Here is a 19,502-nt window from a genome sequence, read left to right as displayed (position 1 = left end):
CTTTATTTGCCTTCTGTTTTTTTAGCCTTTAGGGTGCACTGGGGTCACATTTTGACACTTTCTCCACAGCCACAAGAATGAAGGCTGAAATCACATAGCCACTTGACTCCAGGAGCTGGGGTTCTAAGGAAAATAATCATCACCACAATATCATGAGAGTTGGCAACCCTGTTAAATTCTGTTTAAAGGCTAGCCACTTTCCAGAAGGCTCTTAAACACAACACAATAGTGATTAAGTTGTGGTTCTCACAGGAGAATATTTAAAACCAAACAAGAAAATTCCACATTTTAAATTTGAGAAAAAAATTGAGTCTTCTGAGGTATATCAGGGACACTGCAGGCAGGAAAGGAAAAAAAACAGGCACAAGAGCTCTGGGCAGCTTTCTCTTGAAAAAAGTTGGAGGGTCAAATCTTCCAGTCCTTAAGTAGGTAAAACTTTTATTGCCATCAGCACTTCCACTCTAATAGATACCCCATGTCTCCCTCTTTTCTGAATCTAACCTTGGCTCAGAGAGGGCTTGGCTATATTTCTTCTGAGTCCCCTGCATTCTCTCCCCAACACTCCCCTCCGCCCCACCCAAACACACTCCCCCAAGCCAGGGCTGGATTAACTCTCCTGTGGGCCCAGCTCTATTAGATTTTGTGGGAATAATACTCCTCCCCTGCCCCATCAGAGAGATTCCTGTCTACAGGTTCACCTAACTTCCAGATCCTTAATCTTAATCACCCTGCCTCTGTTTGTAAACAAAATACTGACTCCCTGCCCCAGGAGTACAAACTGGGAACAGCCCCTCTCCTCTGTAGAGCTCACATTCCACACTCAGGTTGCCTTGGGTTAGGACATGCACACCAGTCAGACCTCCTGTACAAAACAGCAGGAACACCACCCCTGCCCCTCCACATGGTGCCCCTGCTGCTGTGATAAAGTAGCTACATCGCTTACCCAATATTTAATTAAATTGTTTGTGCCATCAGAAGCCATATGCCGGAAGACTTTATGTACAGTGTCTTACCTACAAACTGTGGCCCTGATCCTCCAAACATTTATACACATGTTTAACTTTAAGCACATGAGTATTCCCATTTAAATTTAAAAGTGTGCATAAATGTCTGCAGGACTAGTGCCTTAGTTTTTTGGCAAGAGAATAAATATACATACACAATGAAGTTATGCTACACAGCATTGTCTAGTTCTAGAGGTGTAGCCGTATTAGGCTGTATACGGCAAAAACGAGAGTCCTGTAGCACTTTAAAGACTAACAAACTTCTGCAGGTATAAGCTTTCGTGGGCTGCAACCCACTTCATCAGATGCATGAAATAGAAATCAGATGGAGATATATATATACACACATCCAAGGGCAAGAAATAATGGGGAAGGTAGGTGTAAACAAAGTCCATTCAGTTAGAGTAGTTGAGGCCTATTCACAACCATTGATTAGAAGGTGAGAATGTGTGAAGAGTGACAATTATTTCTTGTAATGAGATAACCATTCCAAGTCCCAATTCAGACCCAGTCTGATTGTATCAAGTTTGTATACGAGTTCCAGCTCTGCAGTTTCTCGCTGAAGTCTGTTTTTGAAGTTTTTTTGTTGAAGTATGGCAACTTTCAAGCTCAAATTTAAAAATGCTTTCAAATTCTAGAGCCTGATTCTGCACTCCCACTGAGTTTAGGTCCTTAAAGTATCCCCGTTACAGAAGCTAAGGTGTGAGGAATTTACAGATGAGAGATCTTGTATTCTAGTTGAGATTTGTCATGAGAGAGAATGGCACTGAGGTGATTAGGAAGGCTGTCTTAGAGGGCACAAGCTGCAGAGGAGCTGTCTCCTGCACCAACAATGGCCAGATTCAAAAGAGGCAAGTTATGCCCCCTACTGTAGGATGAAGAAAGTTCATGAAACATTTTGCAAACAAAGAGCAATTGCCTGTTAACCTAAAAAACAAACAATTAACATGTTAATGAATGCTAGAGAAATACTTATCAAGATTTAAGTTGGTATATTGTGGACGAGCCCCTGTGAGAGGGGGCAGCATCCGGGGTTCTCCCTTGGGTCCTTCTCAGAGGGGGACCACCCCACCCGCTTATTTCCTGCCAGGAGCAGTCTCAAGCCCTTTTCCCAGACAAGCAATCTTTCGCCAGGCCCTCAGGCAGGGCTGGCCAATAGGCCGTCCCACTCTCTGGAGCGGTATGGAGGGTGAAGCTCTCTCAGGGCTGCTAGGGAAGGGGGGAGGGAGGGACACAGGCCCACCCATCTCCACTGCATCCCAGCTCAGGGGGCTTGCAGTGGCAAAAGGCATTTGCCACAGGGTCGGCAGGGCTCCTGCCGCAACACACCGCCTGGGTTGCCCCCAACTCAGCCACGGTCTTATGGCTGTCCCTGGGCTTCTTCCTCCCTGAAACCCCTGGTACCTGCCTCCCTCAGGTTGCTGGGGTGTGGTATTCCTACAAGGCCCTCCTCATCAACGGGTAGCAGCTCTGGCAACTCCATGGGTTCCTCCACGGGTTCCTCCACGGACAGCAGCTGCAACAGGTCCTCTGGCCCCCAGGTCACAGGTACGGCCAGTAGGTTCTCTGGGTCTCAGGCTCTGTACTGCTCAGGTCAGCCCTCCTCCGGCTCCTAGGCAGCAGGTGACTCCGGGGGGCCCTCTGTCGGCTCCCAGGCAGCAGGGTAAGACTGGCTGCTCCCTGTCAGCATGGGTCTCTGGCCTGGTCTTAGCTGGGCACCTTGGGGAAAAGGCATCCTTCTCCCTTAACTGTCTTCCCCTGACTAGGCTCACAGGCCGGGGTTTTAAAGGTCTGGCTCCGCCCCCCCCCCTGCTTCTGGTCAGGTGGTGTCCCTGGGGTTTTTTAAAGGCCTGGACCCGCCCACCTGCTTCTGGTCAGGGGTTTTCCTTCGGGGCTCTACCAGCCAGTGGGGGGTCTGGCTCCTCCTCTGGGTCCTTCTCAGAGGGGGACCACTCCTCCTGGCTATATATGTATAAAAAGGAGGAAATGTTTGCTAACCATCAGCAACTCATTGTTTAAAAGTAAATTTTAAAATAGGTATTCAATATAAAGTCATGTAAAATTAATGTATTCCAAATATTTAGTTTTAAATAGTATTTTAACATAGAAAATAACTAAATGGTAAATAATTTGGAACCTCAGTAACTCAGGCTGGTAGCTTGGCAAGGGCAAATTAAAAAAAAGAAGCAAGAGTCATGAATTTTTAGAAAAATTGCAAAAGTCATGGATAAATTTATTTAGAGCAAAATATCCTTTATTTTGCAATAGAAATATTTAAAAACCCAGGTCACTCTCCCATTTTCCACTGTACTGGACATACTTACAGGCATTCTTAGATTCTTTTTTAATTCTTGGCAGGTCTCTGTTATCAATGGGCTTAAAGATCATGGGTGAAATCTTGACCTCACTAGAGTCAATGGCACCTGTCTGCTGGTGATTCATGAACTGCAGGGAGACAGGCATTCTGCCACCTAAGTCGTACGTGGGGCCTCATATAGTAGACGTGCTCAGAGGCTGCTGGTGCCTACCTGATCAGGCCCTCCTCAAGCAAGTTCACACAAAACAGAAGCGAGACCAGACCCTCCCTTATAACCTCTAGCCCAGTGGACTGATACTCACCTGGGATGTGGTGGACCCCTACCCCATCTGATGAGGAGAAAGGATTTGAACAGGGCTCTACTACCTCACAGGGGCATGCTTGATCCATAACCACTATGCTATAGACCAGCGGTTCTCAACCTTTTTTTCCCGAGTACCACTCAGGAAAAAAAAGGGGGGGGGGGGACTTTCTGCGGCGGTGGGGTTTCATGGCGGTGGCGGGCCGGGACTTTTGGCGGCGGCGGGGTTTCGCAGCGGGCTATGGCGGGAACAATGCCCTCCTCCGAAACCCTTCCGCCGTTTCCCCTTTTCGGCCGCAGAGCTTCGCAAGGGTGGGAGAGAGGGCCCTTCCGGCGGTGGTGGATTCGGCGGCGCGGTACAGCTCGCATACCACCCAGCCTTCTTTGGTGTACCACCGGTGGTACACGTACCACCGGTTGAGAACCGCTGCTATAGACTCATTCTCACACTTATGGTGGTGTGACACTGGCTGGATTGGGGGCCCTGGAGGTGCATTCAGGAGCTCTGATTACTCCCTTCTACACCAATCTCACACTGGAGGTGTCACGCTGGCTAGATTGGGGCGGGGGTGGGGGGGTGAATTTATTATGTTGTTTGACATCAATATGTCAAAATCATAGTAATTCATGTGAGATATGTCATATCAGGTACTGTTAGAAAGGCTATAATGTGCTAAGTAAGACGATGATGTTTATGTTCATGTGTTATACGTGTAATGGAAGTTATGGATATGTTTGATATATCTGTATTTCAAATTGTGCTGTGTCTGGGCGACACCCCAAACAGGATAGCTGCAGCACTAGCCTGCTTAATGGCCCATTAAGGAATTTCACAGGTACAATGGGCCCAGGCGGAGAAGCCACTAGGACTTACTCATGTGACTCTGGACTCCATCATGGAAAATTCCACAAGCAGCATGACAAAGACCAACGGACATAAAAGGCAGCTGCACGACATCCATTTTGTCTTTAGTCTGTCTTTGTCTTTAATCTCCAGCCTACCTCTGGATCAACTCATCTACAACTGAACTGAACTGAAGCTGTGAAACAAAGGACTGAGACCCATTCAGGTACTGGATGTACACCAGAGGGATTATACAAGCCTGCAAACTCCACAATTCTTCTACAAACCTGATGTATATGGACTTTCAAATAATGTTATGTATCTCATTGATTTAATCCTTTAACATTTCTCTTATGGTTTGTTTCTTTCTTTTTATAATAAACCTTTAGTTTAGTTACTAAAAGATTGCCTGGCAGCATGGTATTTTGGGTAAGATCTAAATTTATATTGATCTGGTACAGTGGCTGACCCTTTGGGGCCAGGAGAAACCGTTTTGGTAAAGAGCATAGAGTTTTAAATAACTGGTCTCTTTACTGGACCTAGTGGCCGATTGGGAGCCAGAGACTGAAATGCAGTAAAGGGGGCTGTGTGTATTTTTATTTTGGCTTCTTGATAACCAGTGTGGGGAATCAGAAGCACTGTTTGTGGCTGGTTGGGAAGTCTGACTTCAGTGTCACCCACCAGTGCTGGGAGAATCTGCTCTCCTTTTGCAGCCTGCCCTGAACTTGGCGTTTTCAGGTGGCTACCCTAGGCACTGACAGGTCACAGGTGGTCCAATTAATATTTAAGTGTTCAGTTATTTAATCAAAGTGGAACAGCTTCAAAAGGAGAGATTGAGGGAAACCTTGCCCCCCCAACACACACACATATCAGACTGTTCAATAGGTCAGTGGTTGGGGCACTCACCTAAAAGGTGGCAGATCCCTGTGCAAATCCCTTCTCGTCACTAGGCAGAAGGGGTACTTGAACGCATCTGGGGTAAAGGTTACGCGGAACATTCTTCCCTGGATGTTTTGTGTGAACACAGGATCTGATGCAGCAAGCTGCCTTTGAGCCATGAGCATGCCTACCATATGGGGCCATGCACACCTCTTTGGCAGCTAAACGCCTGTGTTCCTTGGTTAGTGAATGATTCTGGGACTTAGGTGGGAGACAAGTGCCTGGGCACCTAAGGTGACCAGATGTCCCAATTTTATGGGGATAGTCCCGATATTCAGGGCTTTGTCCTATATAAGTACTTATTACCCTCCACTCCCGTCCTGATTTTTCACACTTGTTATCTGGTCACCAGGCTGACGCCTGGGCTCTAGGACCCTGCAAGGTGGAAAGGTCCCAGAGCCAAATGTCAACACCACAATTAAACAGCCCCTTAAACCTGAGCCCCGTGAGCCCAAGTCAGCTGGCAGACATGGGAGATGGTAGACTTGGGGACCTGCAGCCCTTGGGTGAGGGAAGACATATCCTCAAAGGCTGGCTTACAAGCTGTCTGACTACTGAAAATCTGCAGTACTGACCTTCTGGTCTGTCAGTGGTAGGATGTCATGCAGCTCAGGTAAGACTGCAATTGGTCATAGGAGAAATATCTAAAAATCAGGACATGAGCCCTAATGCTGAATCTTCAGTTTGAGGACTGAATTCGGGGATTGGAGATGTTATTTTGTTTTTACCCATACAAAGCAATAATCATCTTTAGAATACATGACATCTTTGACTGACAATGTACTTACAAGATCTTCTCAGCCAGTAATAAATGTTTAGCTGGAATTTATGGTACAGAGATGACAAAACATAAATCCCTTTTAACATTCTATAGTTCTCAAAGGCAGCACCCTGACTAATGAGAGCACAACAGCCTTTATTATTTGAAAACAGGGATTTGCAAATCATTCATCACACACGCACAGAACACAAAGACATTATGGGTTACAATTACACCACTCATTCAGCACCGGCCGGATACTGGAGGACTTTCTCCTTTTGCATTGTTGGGTATCATTTTCATTCAGATAGTTTGTCTTCTGGTTTATTTGAGGGTGAAGTCCTTCTGAATTTCTCACTCTGGCTCCCATTAACTGTGTTAAGAAAGTGCTGAAGAATTGCTCTCTCTGCCAATACAATTAAAAAACAAAAGAGTTACTTTGAATCTCAAACTGTCAAATGAAATAAATTCCAGGAATGATGAACATTGGGATAGGCTATTTTATATAAGAATCTCATTTACAAATTCAAATGTGAGGATACAGCAACCACTGCACTTTTGACATATTGTTTTCACGGGTGCATAAACAATTCTCTCCTACATATTTGTGTATAGGGGAGAGAAAATTCTCTGTTTCCTAGTAATTCCTCCAGTAGGAATAAGGGGATCAGGGTTTACCCACCTTGCGGGGGGAGGGGGGGAGTGGGGGGAGAGACAGACAGACAGACTATTTTTGTACCTTTCCGAAAAGTACCGTTCTCAGAAAGGTTCATAGCTTTTGTTTCACCAGTGACTGCATGATAATTTACACAGGATGGATTACATTGTATCTCAGCATAGTACCCTACCTTGCTTTGGAGCTCTTTCAATGTACTTGTTAACTTGTTCTGGATCCAGAGAATTTAAAATTGATATGATATTGAAATATTCTTTCCCAAAATCTCTTTGATATGTGGTCAGCTGTTTAGTGTTTTCTTGGTTCTGGATGTGAGCAAATGTCACGGTAGGAACTGTGAAGGTAAGCCAGGTAGGAACATTTAAGTGAAACCAAACATGACCCTATTATCCTCCCCTTCGTCCTTCCCCTCTCCTCCTCACCCCTATACTGTCGTCTCCTCCTGTTCTTCACATTTTAATTGAGGCCCTTTTCCTTCAATAAAATCAGCCCCTCCATATCTTATTGCAGAATCAGCACCTTAAGAGTATATGTAAGCACCTTAAGGAAAGGGATGCCTTATCTGTATTGTAAAGCACCATTAATGTCTATGATAGGATATAAATAATAATAATGCTCTGTATAGTTAGCTTGGGATAGTATTTATTTGGAATCCAATCTATAATCAGTTTTAGCTACCAGTATTTTGAATTTCCTCTCAGTCAGGCTTCAGCGAAGCCATGGTACTGATACATACTCATCATTCTGGACTTCTCTGCAGTATTTGATACCACTGATCAACAAATATTCCTGTGCCACCTCCAGGAGCTGCAGGAGGGAACTGAACTGCCTTAATCTGGCTCAGGTGCATATTTTTAGACCAACCCCAAAGAGTCAGTATGGGTAACTGTACTTTCCTCTCTGGAGCCCTCAATCTGTGGGGTTCCCTGAGGCTCAGCCTCTGCTCATATTATTTCAGTGCTGATATGAAGCCAATGAGAGAGATGGTGAGACAATACAGGCTAAAGTGTCAGCTGGACACAGAGGGCACCTGTAATAGGGCATGGGCTGTGACTCAAGACACCTAAGGTCAGTTCCCGGCTCAGCTACGGACTTCTTGTGTGACTTTGGGCAAATCACTTAATCTATCCTGTGCCTCCATTCCCCATCTGTAAAATGGGGTCAGATGCTTCCCTAGCTAACAGGAGCATTGTGAGGATAATGAGTGAAAGGTGCATTAATACAGTGATGAAGGTCATATAAGTACCTAGATAGACACCTAGTTCTATATCTTCTTTAAACAGCACCATCTTCCGGCTTTCTCAATGCCTTGTTGAAAAATCAGCACCTGGATGAACAGAGCTCCACAGAAGCTCTGGTGGCAAAGGTTGCCTGGAAGATGCTCTAAATCAAATGTATTTATCAATGGGCTGACCCTGACCATTCCTGGGTTGGCTTTGACCAATCTGGGGGTGGCACTGGCCTGCTCTGAGCCTCTTCCCTGGTGGATGAAGGATTGCACCATTGTGCCCCCACTCTCAGCAGACTTTCCAATGCAAGGTGGCAGCAGCCCAGGTTCTCCCAACCTGAGATGTCTGTGCATATCAAATATTGGTGAGCAGAGCTCTTGCGGTGGGATTTGCAAGAGCGATCAGCTCACTCTGACTTCAGTAGGAGAAGAGATAAGCAAGTACAGAGCACATTTGAAAACTGCACCCCTACTGTGTACAATTACTACATAGTGCAAAGCTCATCCTGGACTCTCAGAAAGAAATAGGCTCATTTTCTCCTGTCACAGGAAATCTTCAGACATCACTAACCAGTTACATAAGTAGAAGTGACCAGAGACTACTAAAGAAGTAATTTAATAGTTGGCAAGGTTTCAAAAGAATCTGATTCCATGGAGGAATGTAATGTAAAGAGCAGAAGTCATGATTTTCATCAGTTCACAATATTTTACTTATTTAAAGTTTTAAAAACAAATATATTCTTACCAACTCCTTTTGCTGGAATATGCCGGTTTGCATTACATCCATATTTCCAGGAAAAGTCCATGAAGTCATGGATGTGGGCTGGGGCCTGGTAGTGACGCCTAAACTCAGTTGCTGGAGGATGTGGGATTAATTTCTTCCAGTCAGGAGGCACAGGAATAGTATCTTTCATTTGAAGACCTGGAGAAGTTAGAAAATAGTGTCACAGTAAACATTATAGTCCAATAAAATATCTTCTTCTCACTGAAACAAGAGATTTGTATTTGTGTGTGTGTGTCTGAGAAGTAAACAACAGGAAGCTAATCAGTAGGGCTAGTTAAAAAATTCTATCAAATCTTTTTTTGACAAAAAATTGGGCTTTCAACTAAATGAAAAGGGTCTACTTCCATGGAAAATTACAAGTTGTCGTTGACAAACTGAATGCACAAGAACTTAAAAAAAAAAATTGGTTCCCGATCAAAAACCCACAAGTTTTGAGGCTAAAATGCCACCACAGTAGCTCATAGAGTTGTGGCTTGGGTGCCTCATGCTCCCATTCTCCTCTTGGATCAGGGTACCCAGTTGGACTACATCTCACATGATGCATGCCCTACCCTCTCCAAGGTATCATGCATCATGAGAAATGCAACCAGGGAAGCTGGCCTGTAGAGGAGAACAGGAGCATGAAGCACCAAAACTATAACTCCCATGAGGCACCAAGGCAGCATTTCTTTTTGGTTGAAATTTTCTACAGGAAAAAACCCCTCATCTTCCGACAGGCTCTACTAATCAGCCAAATTGGTGCCTCACTACAGATGGAAAGAGTTACAAGGTTGGGTTTGGTGAGGGAGATAAGATTACAACAGACATGCACTAAATTCCTGAGTCAACTGGTACTTTACTTCCAAAATGTGTTAAGACCTGGCCCAAAGTCCACTAATGTCTATGGAAGCCTTTCCATTGATTTCAGTGGGCTCCACAGAAAGAGAGACTGTCAAGGAGGCAATGAGGAAGCACTGAACAGTGGAACAGGAGATGAAGCTTCAGTCAGCTGCCATCAATAAAGTGGAGACAGCCTTATACTTTTAATCGTAACCTGCTGGGATACTGAGAAGTTTAGAGGGACCCTGAGCTACAAGGAAAAATGCCAGAAGCATGTGAATAGGCAAGGAAAAAGGGACGAGATGGGCAGAAAGGGGCTAGTTGGGTTTAGGGTGAGGCCCCAATCCTGCCCACCCTCTGCCCCAGCTTGGCTGGGCTGGAACGGGAAGGACGTACATGCTGCACCCTATGGCCCCTCTCCTTTTATGCTCCTAGAAAGATTGTGTCTACCTGAGCACACTGCCTCCAGGAGCCTCTGCTGGGGAAATGTGCCTCTGGTCTGTCCTTGACATTACCACAGCTCTGTGCCTCAGAGAGTCTTAAAGCTACAATTTAGCCCGTAATGGGCCATTTTAAAAGAATTGCCCTCACCCTGTGGTAATCCTAAATAATCTCCATCATATGTAGAGTTGAACTGTGCTCGGATTGCTTCCCCGACCTCTTGTTTAGAAATAGGCTGTGTCCAGGGTGAAAGGCTGTTGGAGGACGGTGGTTTTTTTTCTCGAGGCACCTTCCAAACCATGAAACTCTAATAACAGAAAAAGATTTTGTAGATCTGCATGTCTATAATTAAAGCACCACATGGACAGTAAATACAATTGTATTCAGCCAACTCCCTCAGAGTAAGATGTAATTTGAAGCTCAGTAATAATGTGTATTTCTTATGTAGCACTTTTAATCAGTAGTTCTTGAAATGCTTCTCAATGTTTAATATATTTCTCCTCCAAACACCCCTATCAGGGGTGTGATGTTCCCCTCTGCAAACTGGTGTATAGCTGTGTCACCCCGATCCCTCACTCCTGGGCACCGTCTTGCATTTGCTGCCGCTGTGTGAACCCCCCACTCTGGGGCCTGCGCACAGCCTCCTGCAAGCTAGCAATCCCTGACTTAGTAAATGAATGCTTCTGGCCAGCCACTCATGGGATTATGCAATAGAATGACCCAGCAAACACCTCCAGTCCCAGATGCAACCCTAGGAATTGACATTTTACAGAGTTCAGTGCTGCCCACTGGACTCTGCAAACTTATGCCTGTCAATTTATCAAAGACATTGATATGCACCAGCTCTGTCACTTTATATGAAGTCTCTACACACACCCAAACCACATGCACTGCTTTAGATAAAACAAACAATTAAGTTTATTAAGTACAGAAAGGTTTTAAGTGATTATAAGACAGAGGAGGGCATGTCAGATTTAATCAAAAGTAAATGAAAAGCAAATTGCATTCTAAACTGAGCTTAACGCTTCAGTAGCCTTACAGTCTTAAATGGTTCTCACTACAGGCTGGTTGGTCGGCCCCCAACCAGGCTTCCCCCCCCGTGGACAGTCTTTATGTTGTCTTGTAGATGGATTGCAAGAGAGAGTTCCAATCCAGAGACCACAATGTCTCCTATTTTAACATGTTTCTCTGCCACCCCATGGGGTCAGGTAATTGGCAATATCCGGCATGGTTTCCTCCACTTGCATCAAATGTGCACCACCTTATTAAATGCTTAAGCCAGTCCATTGTTCCTGAAAGAGCTGGATTGTTTTTATGCATGCCTTAGTGAGGCGTGAATTACCTTCTCTGCCTTTAGTGTTTACCTGGATCTGCCTCAAGCAATGTGAGACATATATTTGGGAATATTATATAGCAGAGCTTCATAATCATACATATGACATTGCAAGAAAAATACTACTATAACCATAATGTTCAGTATGTCATGAGCATTCCAAAAACACCTTATATGACATACTTTGCATTAAACAATACACAGTTACACTATAAAGGTGAATACGAATGACAACAGTCACACCATAAGGGTGTACATGGTGTACAGGGTGTCACAAGGGACTATCCCCATTCTATAGGTGGGGAACTGAGGCACAGAGAGGCTAAGTTATTTGCCCAAGGTCATCCAGGAAGTCCATGACAGAACAGGAAATTGATCCTGGATCTCCCACACCCTAGCCACTGGACCATCCTTCCTCTCCTGTAGTATATTATTAACCAAGTAGTTAACTAAAGAGTTTCAAGTAGTATTCATAGTAAGTACCAGTTATAGGCTGCCAGTTTTGAAAAGGGACATTAACTTGAAAATTAGTCAGCCAATTACAAAATAAAAAGGAATTTACAATTGTTTCAGGTGCTTCTCATTTTCCCAAGACCCCTAACCAATTTTTGTGATTTTATAATAATATTTTCCTATTTCCTCCCTAATTGCTGTGTAAGAGAAACACACAAACAGCAGAGGAAACTAACCAAAAAGAGGAAACAGTGAAATTGACTGTAAGCTAAGGGCCTGATCCAAAATGCTGACAAATGCACAAAGTAAACAATCTGAAAATGGAGAAAAAGAGCCCATGGCTCTTAACACAAACCTCTTAACCTGAGGCCAGATTCCAATCTGGCTAATAATTACATTCTGCTCATTAAAAACCCATCAGCTAGTCCCTTCCTGTCATAAACATTGGATAATAGCATTGTGCATTGCTGTGTATCACAGATGGATGAAGGGATTAGTGTGTGCACGCCTATGGTCTGTATAATGCTTTGAGATCCTTTGAAGTGGGCAGTATTTAAATATTAGTCTTTATTGTTTTTTCAGACCATTGTGGAAGGAAAGGTTTGTTTACTGAAGAAGATGGAAATTCTAAGGGCTGAATATTCTGGACATACATGAAGAAATGGAGACCATCTACACTAAAAGAGCCACCAAACCTCCCAAATAATGTCTGCCCAAGACAATACTAATAGCAGAGACCTGACATTGTTCTTTTACACTGTAAACATATTAGTGAATTATGTCATTTTCTTCAACTACCAAATTCCACAGGTCAGAATAACACCCAGCTTTTTAAAGTTTCTTGTTGCTAAGTGCTCGTACTGGCACCCCATTCAGTGGCATGCTCCAAAAGTACAGCACCACAAACTTTGTCTGGGAAACAAAATATTAAGCCCTACCACAGTACCTTTCCTAGTCAACCATAAATGAGGGAGAATGCTATAGCATTCCTTACTTGACTGGGATGAGGATTGTTTCTCCTTGTTCCTGATGAAGAGCCAGTCATTATAGGTTCTGCCTTGGAATACGGTTTCCAACAGAACTCTTCTCTGTAAGTATTAAAGCCAATAGGATCACTAAGTTGGTATGGATTCACATGTCCTTTTGCTGTTCTGACACTATAAGAAATGCATTAGGAATGGCAGTTAGAAAAAGGGACACAAGGTGTAAAAGCAACATCTATCATTTACCACCTGTAATACTGCAAACACTGCGGTAAATATATTTCCTATTGTAAGAACTGTAAATATTGTGGTAAAGTCACCAAAATGTGTTGTGTTTTGTTTTTACTGAGTGCCCACTGTAACTCAATTGTTACATATCTGGACATGAACAGAAGTTTTCAATACATCACAACAACAAAACTAACAGGAGTGTTTGCATTAATCTAGCCAATATTGTCTTACCGTACTGCTTCAGTCTCTACTGGTGCTCTATATGGGTATTCATGTTTCACTGTAGTTTCATACGGATCCCACATTATTTTGTCTCCTAAAAACATATTTTACCAATTATAAATATCATAAATACAGAATGCTCTCTCTCTTATCTTTGTGACTATTCAGATAAATCATTCAGAGGTAAGATGGATAAGTAATTTCACAAAGTTATACACACAAAATAACTCAGGACCATGTGTGGACACAGAAAACTCTCGCTCAGTTGAATAAACTGGAGTCAATCACAGCAACTGGTGTGCTTTCCTTGCCTTTGTATTTGCATGCTATTTCACACATATATCATCAGCCTTTCTAAGCATCCTGTTAGTTGGGAGTAGTTAACATAAACAAGGGCTGAGTCTATGCTGGCAGAAAAAGGTAAATTCTTTATTTGGACTAAAACTCTTTAGGGCAGGAACCATCTTTTTACGTGTTTGTAATCACCTAGCACAATGGCATTAAGGCCTCTAGCTGCTACCATAATAAAACAGCATGCTTAAAGAAGGATCTGATGACACTCTGGTAAAAAAGCCTGACTGCTAGCTAAAGTACTGCTTCACTGTTGCTACCATTGGACTGCTCCAGTGGAGAATTACAAGTCCCATTCTTGGCATCGTACACATGGCCTTAGGAAACAGTTGGGAGAAAAGCAGAGGGGTTTGGAGAAAGAAGGCATAAAGACTGAGAACAGTGTTAGGAAAAGATGAGAGCAGAGATATGAACTAGAGTGTGGATATACAATGCTATGGGGGTAGTGATCTTGACAACACTTTCAATGAAGAGAGAGTCAGATGAGAATGAGGGAAACCAAAAAAGGAGGAGTTAACAGTTTTGGAAATAACTAAAATGTGGGTGAACTAGAACATGGGCTGGAATGTTAGCAGTAGGGCTAGAGTAAAAGGGACATATTTTAGATATTGTACAGAAAGAAGCAACAGGATTTTGCAAAGACCTGTATGTGATGATAGAAGAATATAGAATTCTAAAATAATACCCAGATTTCAGGCTTGGATGATATGAAGGATGATGAATGGTGTTGTTGCTGACAGGGGGAAGAGAGGAGAATGTTTGGGAGAAAAGATAATAAAATCTTGTAAAATCAAAATGTAAACACTCTTTAGGCAGACATCTTGCCTACTACATGTTTTTCAAAGCAACTACTATACCTTTGGGTGCTGTAAAATTAATAAACAGATAATCTTAGATACATAAGACCAAATTTGGCTCACACAAACCCACTGATGGAAACATGGATGCACAAATATAACTGAGGTAGAATTCAGTCCATTGAGTTTAACTCCAGCACAGTAATTAATAAAACAAAGAAACACATAAAGTAATCTTGTTAATCCTCTTCTCTCTTGCAGTCTCTGCTGAGCTCTTCCCTCTTGGTGCTTTTTCAATTTTTTGCCCTCTTCCCCTCCTGTCACTTTGTTTTGTAACAATCCTTCTCTAATTCATCTTTTTAACTTTTCCATTATTTTTCCCCTTTCTCAATCTTGCTTCTCTCTTCTGTGACCCGGCCATGGAATCTCTAGCATGCAACATTCCCCCATGATTCATTTAAAGAGATAGCATCATGACCACTTTCCCTCTCTTTTTAAAAGACTCCCTAACTGCTGACTAATCAGCAGCAGAGAGCATTGTAACCTTTTCCTCCTTAAGGAAGAGCACCAACCAGTAAGGCTGGCTCCAATTCCCAATGAAGGCTCTTGGGTCTGAATCCACAAATGGACTTAGTGTGGTAATGCTCACTGTCACAACTCCTCACTTTTAGGCACCTAGAAAATCACTGGAACCTAAGCTGCCTGGCTCATGGAGAGGGGCTCCCAGCTGTGGATCACTAGCAGAAATAGGCACTCCTCTGGAGCCAGGATTTAGGTAGCTAAGTCTGTGAGAGGAGGGTCTCACAACCTGAATTTGGGGCAGGGGCTCCTAAACAAGGAATGGGGAGAGATAGGCACCTAAGAGTGGGATCCACAAAAGCCAGCATGCTAGGTGGGGAGCCACCTTAGACAGCCAATAGATGATGCTCACGAGAGAGGTGTGTCCTGAGTCCCTCCTCCACTCACAGAATTAGGCACCCATCCAGGCTGCAGAGAGATGCCTATCTCTGTTAGCAATGGACAGCTGGGCACTGCTGTCCTGGAGTCAGGCAGCAGAAGCACCTAAGTTACTGCTGCTTGTGAGAATGAGTTAGGTGCCTGCCTCACTCCACACAAAATAGCTGGAGGAGATGGTGCTGCCACCCACTTTAAAGCTTAGCCCAGTGGTTAGAGCGCTCATAGGATATTTCTGAGATGATTTGCCTCAATTTCTCCTGCTGACGCTGTTCCACTGTATATAAAAACTTAGAGTCCTTGGGCCAAAAAGAGCCAGCAAGAATGACTCTATAGTTCAGTGGTAGGGCATCCACCTGCTAAGTGGGAGACCCAAGGTCCAGTCCCACTGCTCCAACGAGAAGTTATACACAGTGCAACACCTCCAACAAGTGAGACTGAGGGACAGGACATCAGACTATCCAAGAGCTCTGCAGTTAGAGCATTCCCCTGAATGGTGAGAGACTGCAATTCAAATTCTTTCTACCCATCAGTTAGAGTGGGGAATTGAACTGGGTCTCCCACATCCTGTGTCAGGGCTGAGCTGGGTTAAAAGCTCTAAGGTGGGTACCACTGCCATCACATTTTCAGGGGAGCTGATCTGGTAGGTGGCCTTTGAGCATGCCTATGGGAACAGGCCCCACAGACAAAATAGGTGGAGAAACACCTATCTTTCCCTGTACATGGATCATCCTGAGGATCAAGTGGGAGATAGAGATCCGGGCTCACAGAGTGAGACAGCAGTGTAAGTACTCAGAGGCAGAAATTTTGGAGCTTAAGGAACTTTTTACCATGAAAATCTTGCTGCAAATTGAATTTAAGCATCTGCAGGGTTTGGTGGTAGCTTAGCAGAAGCTTTGTGGATTACAGTGGAACCTACAACTGGGGTTTCAGTGCCTAAGTACCTTTGTGGTGCTGGGTCTTAGATTACTCATATACATAAAGTTAAGCATGTGCATAGGTCTTTGTGGGATAGAGATCATAGTGACTTACTATTTCTGTGCAGAAGCAAAGGAAAAACACTAACCAAACTCAGCACTCCATACCTCAAAGGAGCTAATTAAGACCACAGCACTGACAAAAAATAATTTAAACAAGTGAATATGCGGACGTTCACTTCTACAGAAATTGAGATGAAAACATTAAATAAAGCTAGTTCTAAAGTGACAAGGACCTGCAGTGTTTAGCTTGTGTTACAAGATCACCCCGTTTTGTATCTGCCCCATTGATGACACTTGTGGAACTTGCTGTGACAATACAGAATTTTTAATTTGCGGTTAGGGACTCCCTAAAAGGGGCAGGACTATTCCTTTCTTAAATGGTAAGGCCAAACATTGCATTATAGATAAGTTAATACTCTCCGTACAAAACATGAAGCCTGCTGAAACTATTTTGTATAAGGGCTTATATCATGCTTGTCATCATAGTATCTGAGCATCTTCCAGTAGTGCATTAAGTGATGTGACTACCAGCCACTATGGTTAGTGCACTTCTCTTTGTTTTGGTAGGGCTTTATTTTTTCTGGGCGGTTCTATGTGTGCTCATATTTGAGAAGGCAGGTAGAAGGCATGCACTTGGAAGGGAAAGTGACGAGGTCCGGATGCACCTTGGTTCCTGCAGGAGTTTGAGCTCTTCCAGCTGAGGCAGCAGGAATGTGCTAATCAGCCTTTTGCAGTGTTATTGTAACCATCTTGGTCCCAGGATATGAGAGAGAAGGTGGGAGAGGCAACATCTTTTATCCGACCAACTTCTGGCGGTGGTGGTGGCAGGTTTGAGCCACACAGACAGAACTCCTCCTCCTCCAAGTCAGGACAGTGCAGGGGGGAATTGCTGAGGGCCCAGCTGCACCAGCACAGATTGCTACCCACAGCCCTGCCCAACTGAGAGAGCATTTGCTGCTGGCACAGTTCCCCCACCCCCTTCTGTTGCTTCTGCCTGACCCCCATAGCCCAACCCTCTGCTTCCCATTGCTCCTATTAACCCCACATCACCTTTGCAGCCCCTCCCCCACTGTTTGGCCACGTCCCTTCCCCCCCGTCTCCCTAGTCCCTGCTCCCAGTCCAGCTGGAAGGGAAGCGGCTCTAGCAACAGCCGAGGCCCATAGTCCAGGGTAGCGGCTTCTTTACTGCCAAGGCGCCTGCGCAGCTCTTTCGCGCCTGCGCAGTTGGGAGCGCTGCGCGGGGGCGGGCGGTCGTTGTCTCGCGCTCACCTGGCGGCGGCGGCCGGGGGCCCGTGGCGGCGCTGGTGCGGGGTCTGTCGCGCGGGTCCTGGGCGGCCGTCACCCCCGTGATGGGCGGCAGGGCGGGTCTCCGCCGTCCCCGCGGCGCCGTCTGGGGGCGGCAGGAGGCGCTTCCCCCCGGCGGCTCCAGCCCGTTCAGCGGCGGGGGCCGAGACCTGGAGTCAGCGGGGGCCAGGGGGAGCCGCTCCGCGCCGCGGGCCGGGGCTGAGCCTGCAGGGAGCCGGGCCGGGCCGCGGGGAGGCGCTGGCGCGGGGCGCCGCCCGGTTGCCCCTAGCGCGCGTCTTGTGATTGTGACCGGGGGCGGGGCGGGTCACAGACTGCAGCCGCGGGCACGGGAGGGTGGCGGGGGTCTGCCGTTGTCGGGCCCTGGTCCAGCCCAGTGAGCCCGGAGCCGGAGAGCAGCGGCGCGAACCTCTAGGGCTTGTTCAGCTGCCCCAGGGGGAGGTGTCGCTTTCCACGGGGAGGGAGGGACGGGGTTCCGCGGGCACCCACGCGGGCTGCAGGGGTAGGGAAGGGCTGAGGGGTGGACAGCGTGTAAATGAAATGTTCCCACCCGCCCTACCGAGGCCCCAGCTTTCTTTACTCCAGCACCTCGGGTGACTGGGCCTGCAGTGGTGGCATGAGTCAAAGTTAGCACCGCGGCTGTAGAAGCCTCTCCGCAGTTCATTTCTTATTTCTCTGTACATTGAAGGTAAAGGTAACGCTGTATGTAGGTCTACATTTAAAGCACTGTAGCACTTAAGCGAAGAAAGACACTCGTCCTGTGCCAATGGGAGTTGCGAGGGGCTCTTCTGTCCTGTGGTTAAGCCACCTCCCCAAGTGGCTCTAGCCATGTCAACAGGAGATGCTCTCTTCGCCTGCCCAGTAGAGCTGGAAGTTCGGTCATACAACTACTTCGCTCAGGAATGTGGATTTTTCTGTAGTGTGGCCCAGGCCTGAATCCCTTATTTCACAGGGATGAAGATTGTCTGGCTTTATTCCTGAAGTGTTTCCTTATAGGTTCCCCTTTATAAAATGTCTGATTAAAGCGTCCTCTGTAAATTCCGTCAGATACAGGTACCCTAAACTGATAAACTGCTCATGTCAATTCCAAGTAGGTTAAGATCCCATTGGGGAATTGGCTGATGTGTCTCACAATAACCTGTCAAGATCCTTGAGGAGGTGCCTCACCCTGATTGGCAAAGACCGAGCAGCCTGCCACCCAAGGATGAAAAGCCAAGTCTACGGCCAAGTGGACCTTATCAATGATACTGAAAGCCTGATGCTTGAGGTACAATAGATAAAGAGTTATGGATGATACTTCACCCGAACTATCTTTCTGTGTGGACCAGATAGTATATCTCTTCCATGTGGCCAGGTAGGTGATCCAGGTGGAAGGTTTCCTGCTGCCTAGGAGGACTTCTCTGACCTGTTCCGAACATTTCAGCTCCAGAGGGTTCCACCATGGAGCGTCCATGCCGTGAGATGTGGAGTCCTATCTAACTGTACTAATAAAAACTATACTATAATAGTATAAATTAGTTGTAGTTTTTAACTATTTACAGGTACTATCTAGAGAAGAAAGCCAGTAGAGAAAAGCACTTGCAAAGCAAAAGCGAATGGATGTTCCAGCAACCTTCACAGCTAGTAAGAAGGAACTGAGGAGGCAGGTGGTCAACAGGGCCCTATATAGAATGCCATGAAGGTGAGACTCTAGAGGCAACCCTACAGATACTACTAAGGGAAAAACCTTCTAGTGACCGTGTGTGCGCTGTATACACAACTACTTGGAATTGAGATGAGCAAGC

At 45.4% G+C, this 19,502-nt stretch overlaps 1 protein-coding gene across 3 annotated transcripts; it reads right to left on the bottom strand.

Annotated features, from left to right (window-relative positions):
* Nucleotides 1–6,304: 6,304 nt before the first annotated feature.
* TEX26 (testis expressed 26) lies at nt 6,305–17,989 on the bottom strand. Of its 3 annotated transcripts, none has more exons than XM_067562744.1 (7): nt 17,686–17,989; nt 13,345–13,429; nt 12,894–13,056; nt 10,264–10,420; nt 8,815–8,991; nt 7,014–7,175; nt 6,305–6,571 (listed from the first exon to the last, which is right to left on the bottom strand). In XM_067562744.1, exons 2-7 carry the CDS (start codon nt 13,416–13,418, stop codon nt 6,465–6,467), a joined length of 840 nt encoding a protein of 279 aa, XP_067418845.1. In that variant the 5' UTR covers nt 13,419–13,429; nt 17,686–17,989; the 3' UTR covers nt 6,305–6,464. The 3 variants fall into 3 exon arrangements, with proteins under 3 accessions (XP_067418845.1, XP_067418843.1, XP_067418844.1); XM_067562742.1 differs by lacking the exon at nt 17,686–17,989 and adding an exon at nt 14,607–14,922; XM_067562743.1 differs by lacking the exon at nt 17,686–17,989 and adding an exon at nt 14,617–14,922.
* Between the last annotated feature and the right edge of the window lie 1,513 nt (nt 17,990–19,502).

This window comes from Emydura macquarii, unplaced genomic scaffold (assembly GCF_026122565.2).
Source record: "Emydura macquarii macquarii isolate MOO-44397 ecotype Brisbane River unplaced genomic scaffold, CSIRO-AGI_Emac_v2 contig_2473, whole genome shotgun sequence".
In the NCBI taxonomy this organism is placed as follows: Eukaryota; Metazoa; Chordata; order Testudines; family Chelidae; genus Emydura; species Emydura macquarii.
The sequence above is the reverse complement of the archived record's forward strand: the minus strand, read 5'-3'. Positions and strand labels throughout refer to the sequence as shown.

Excerpts from the sequence above, each read along its gene's own strand:
- TEX26 (XM_067562744.1), bottom strand. The coding sequence starts at position 13,418 with ATGTGGGATCCGTATGAAACTACAGTGAAACATGAATACCCATATAGA. Across the intron at positions 8,992-10,263 it reads TTATTTAGGATTACCACAGG|GTCTTCAAATGAAAGATACT; the intron begins GTGAGGGCAATT and ends TAACTTCTCCAG. Across the intron at positions 7,176-8,814 it reads TATTCCAGCAAAAGGAGTTG|TTCCTACCGTGACATTTGCT; the intron begins GTAAGAATATAT and ends TTACCTTCACAG.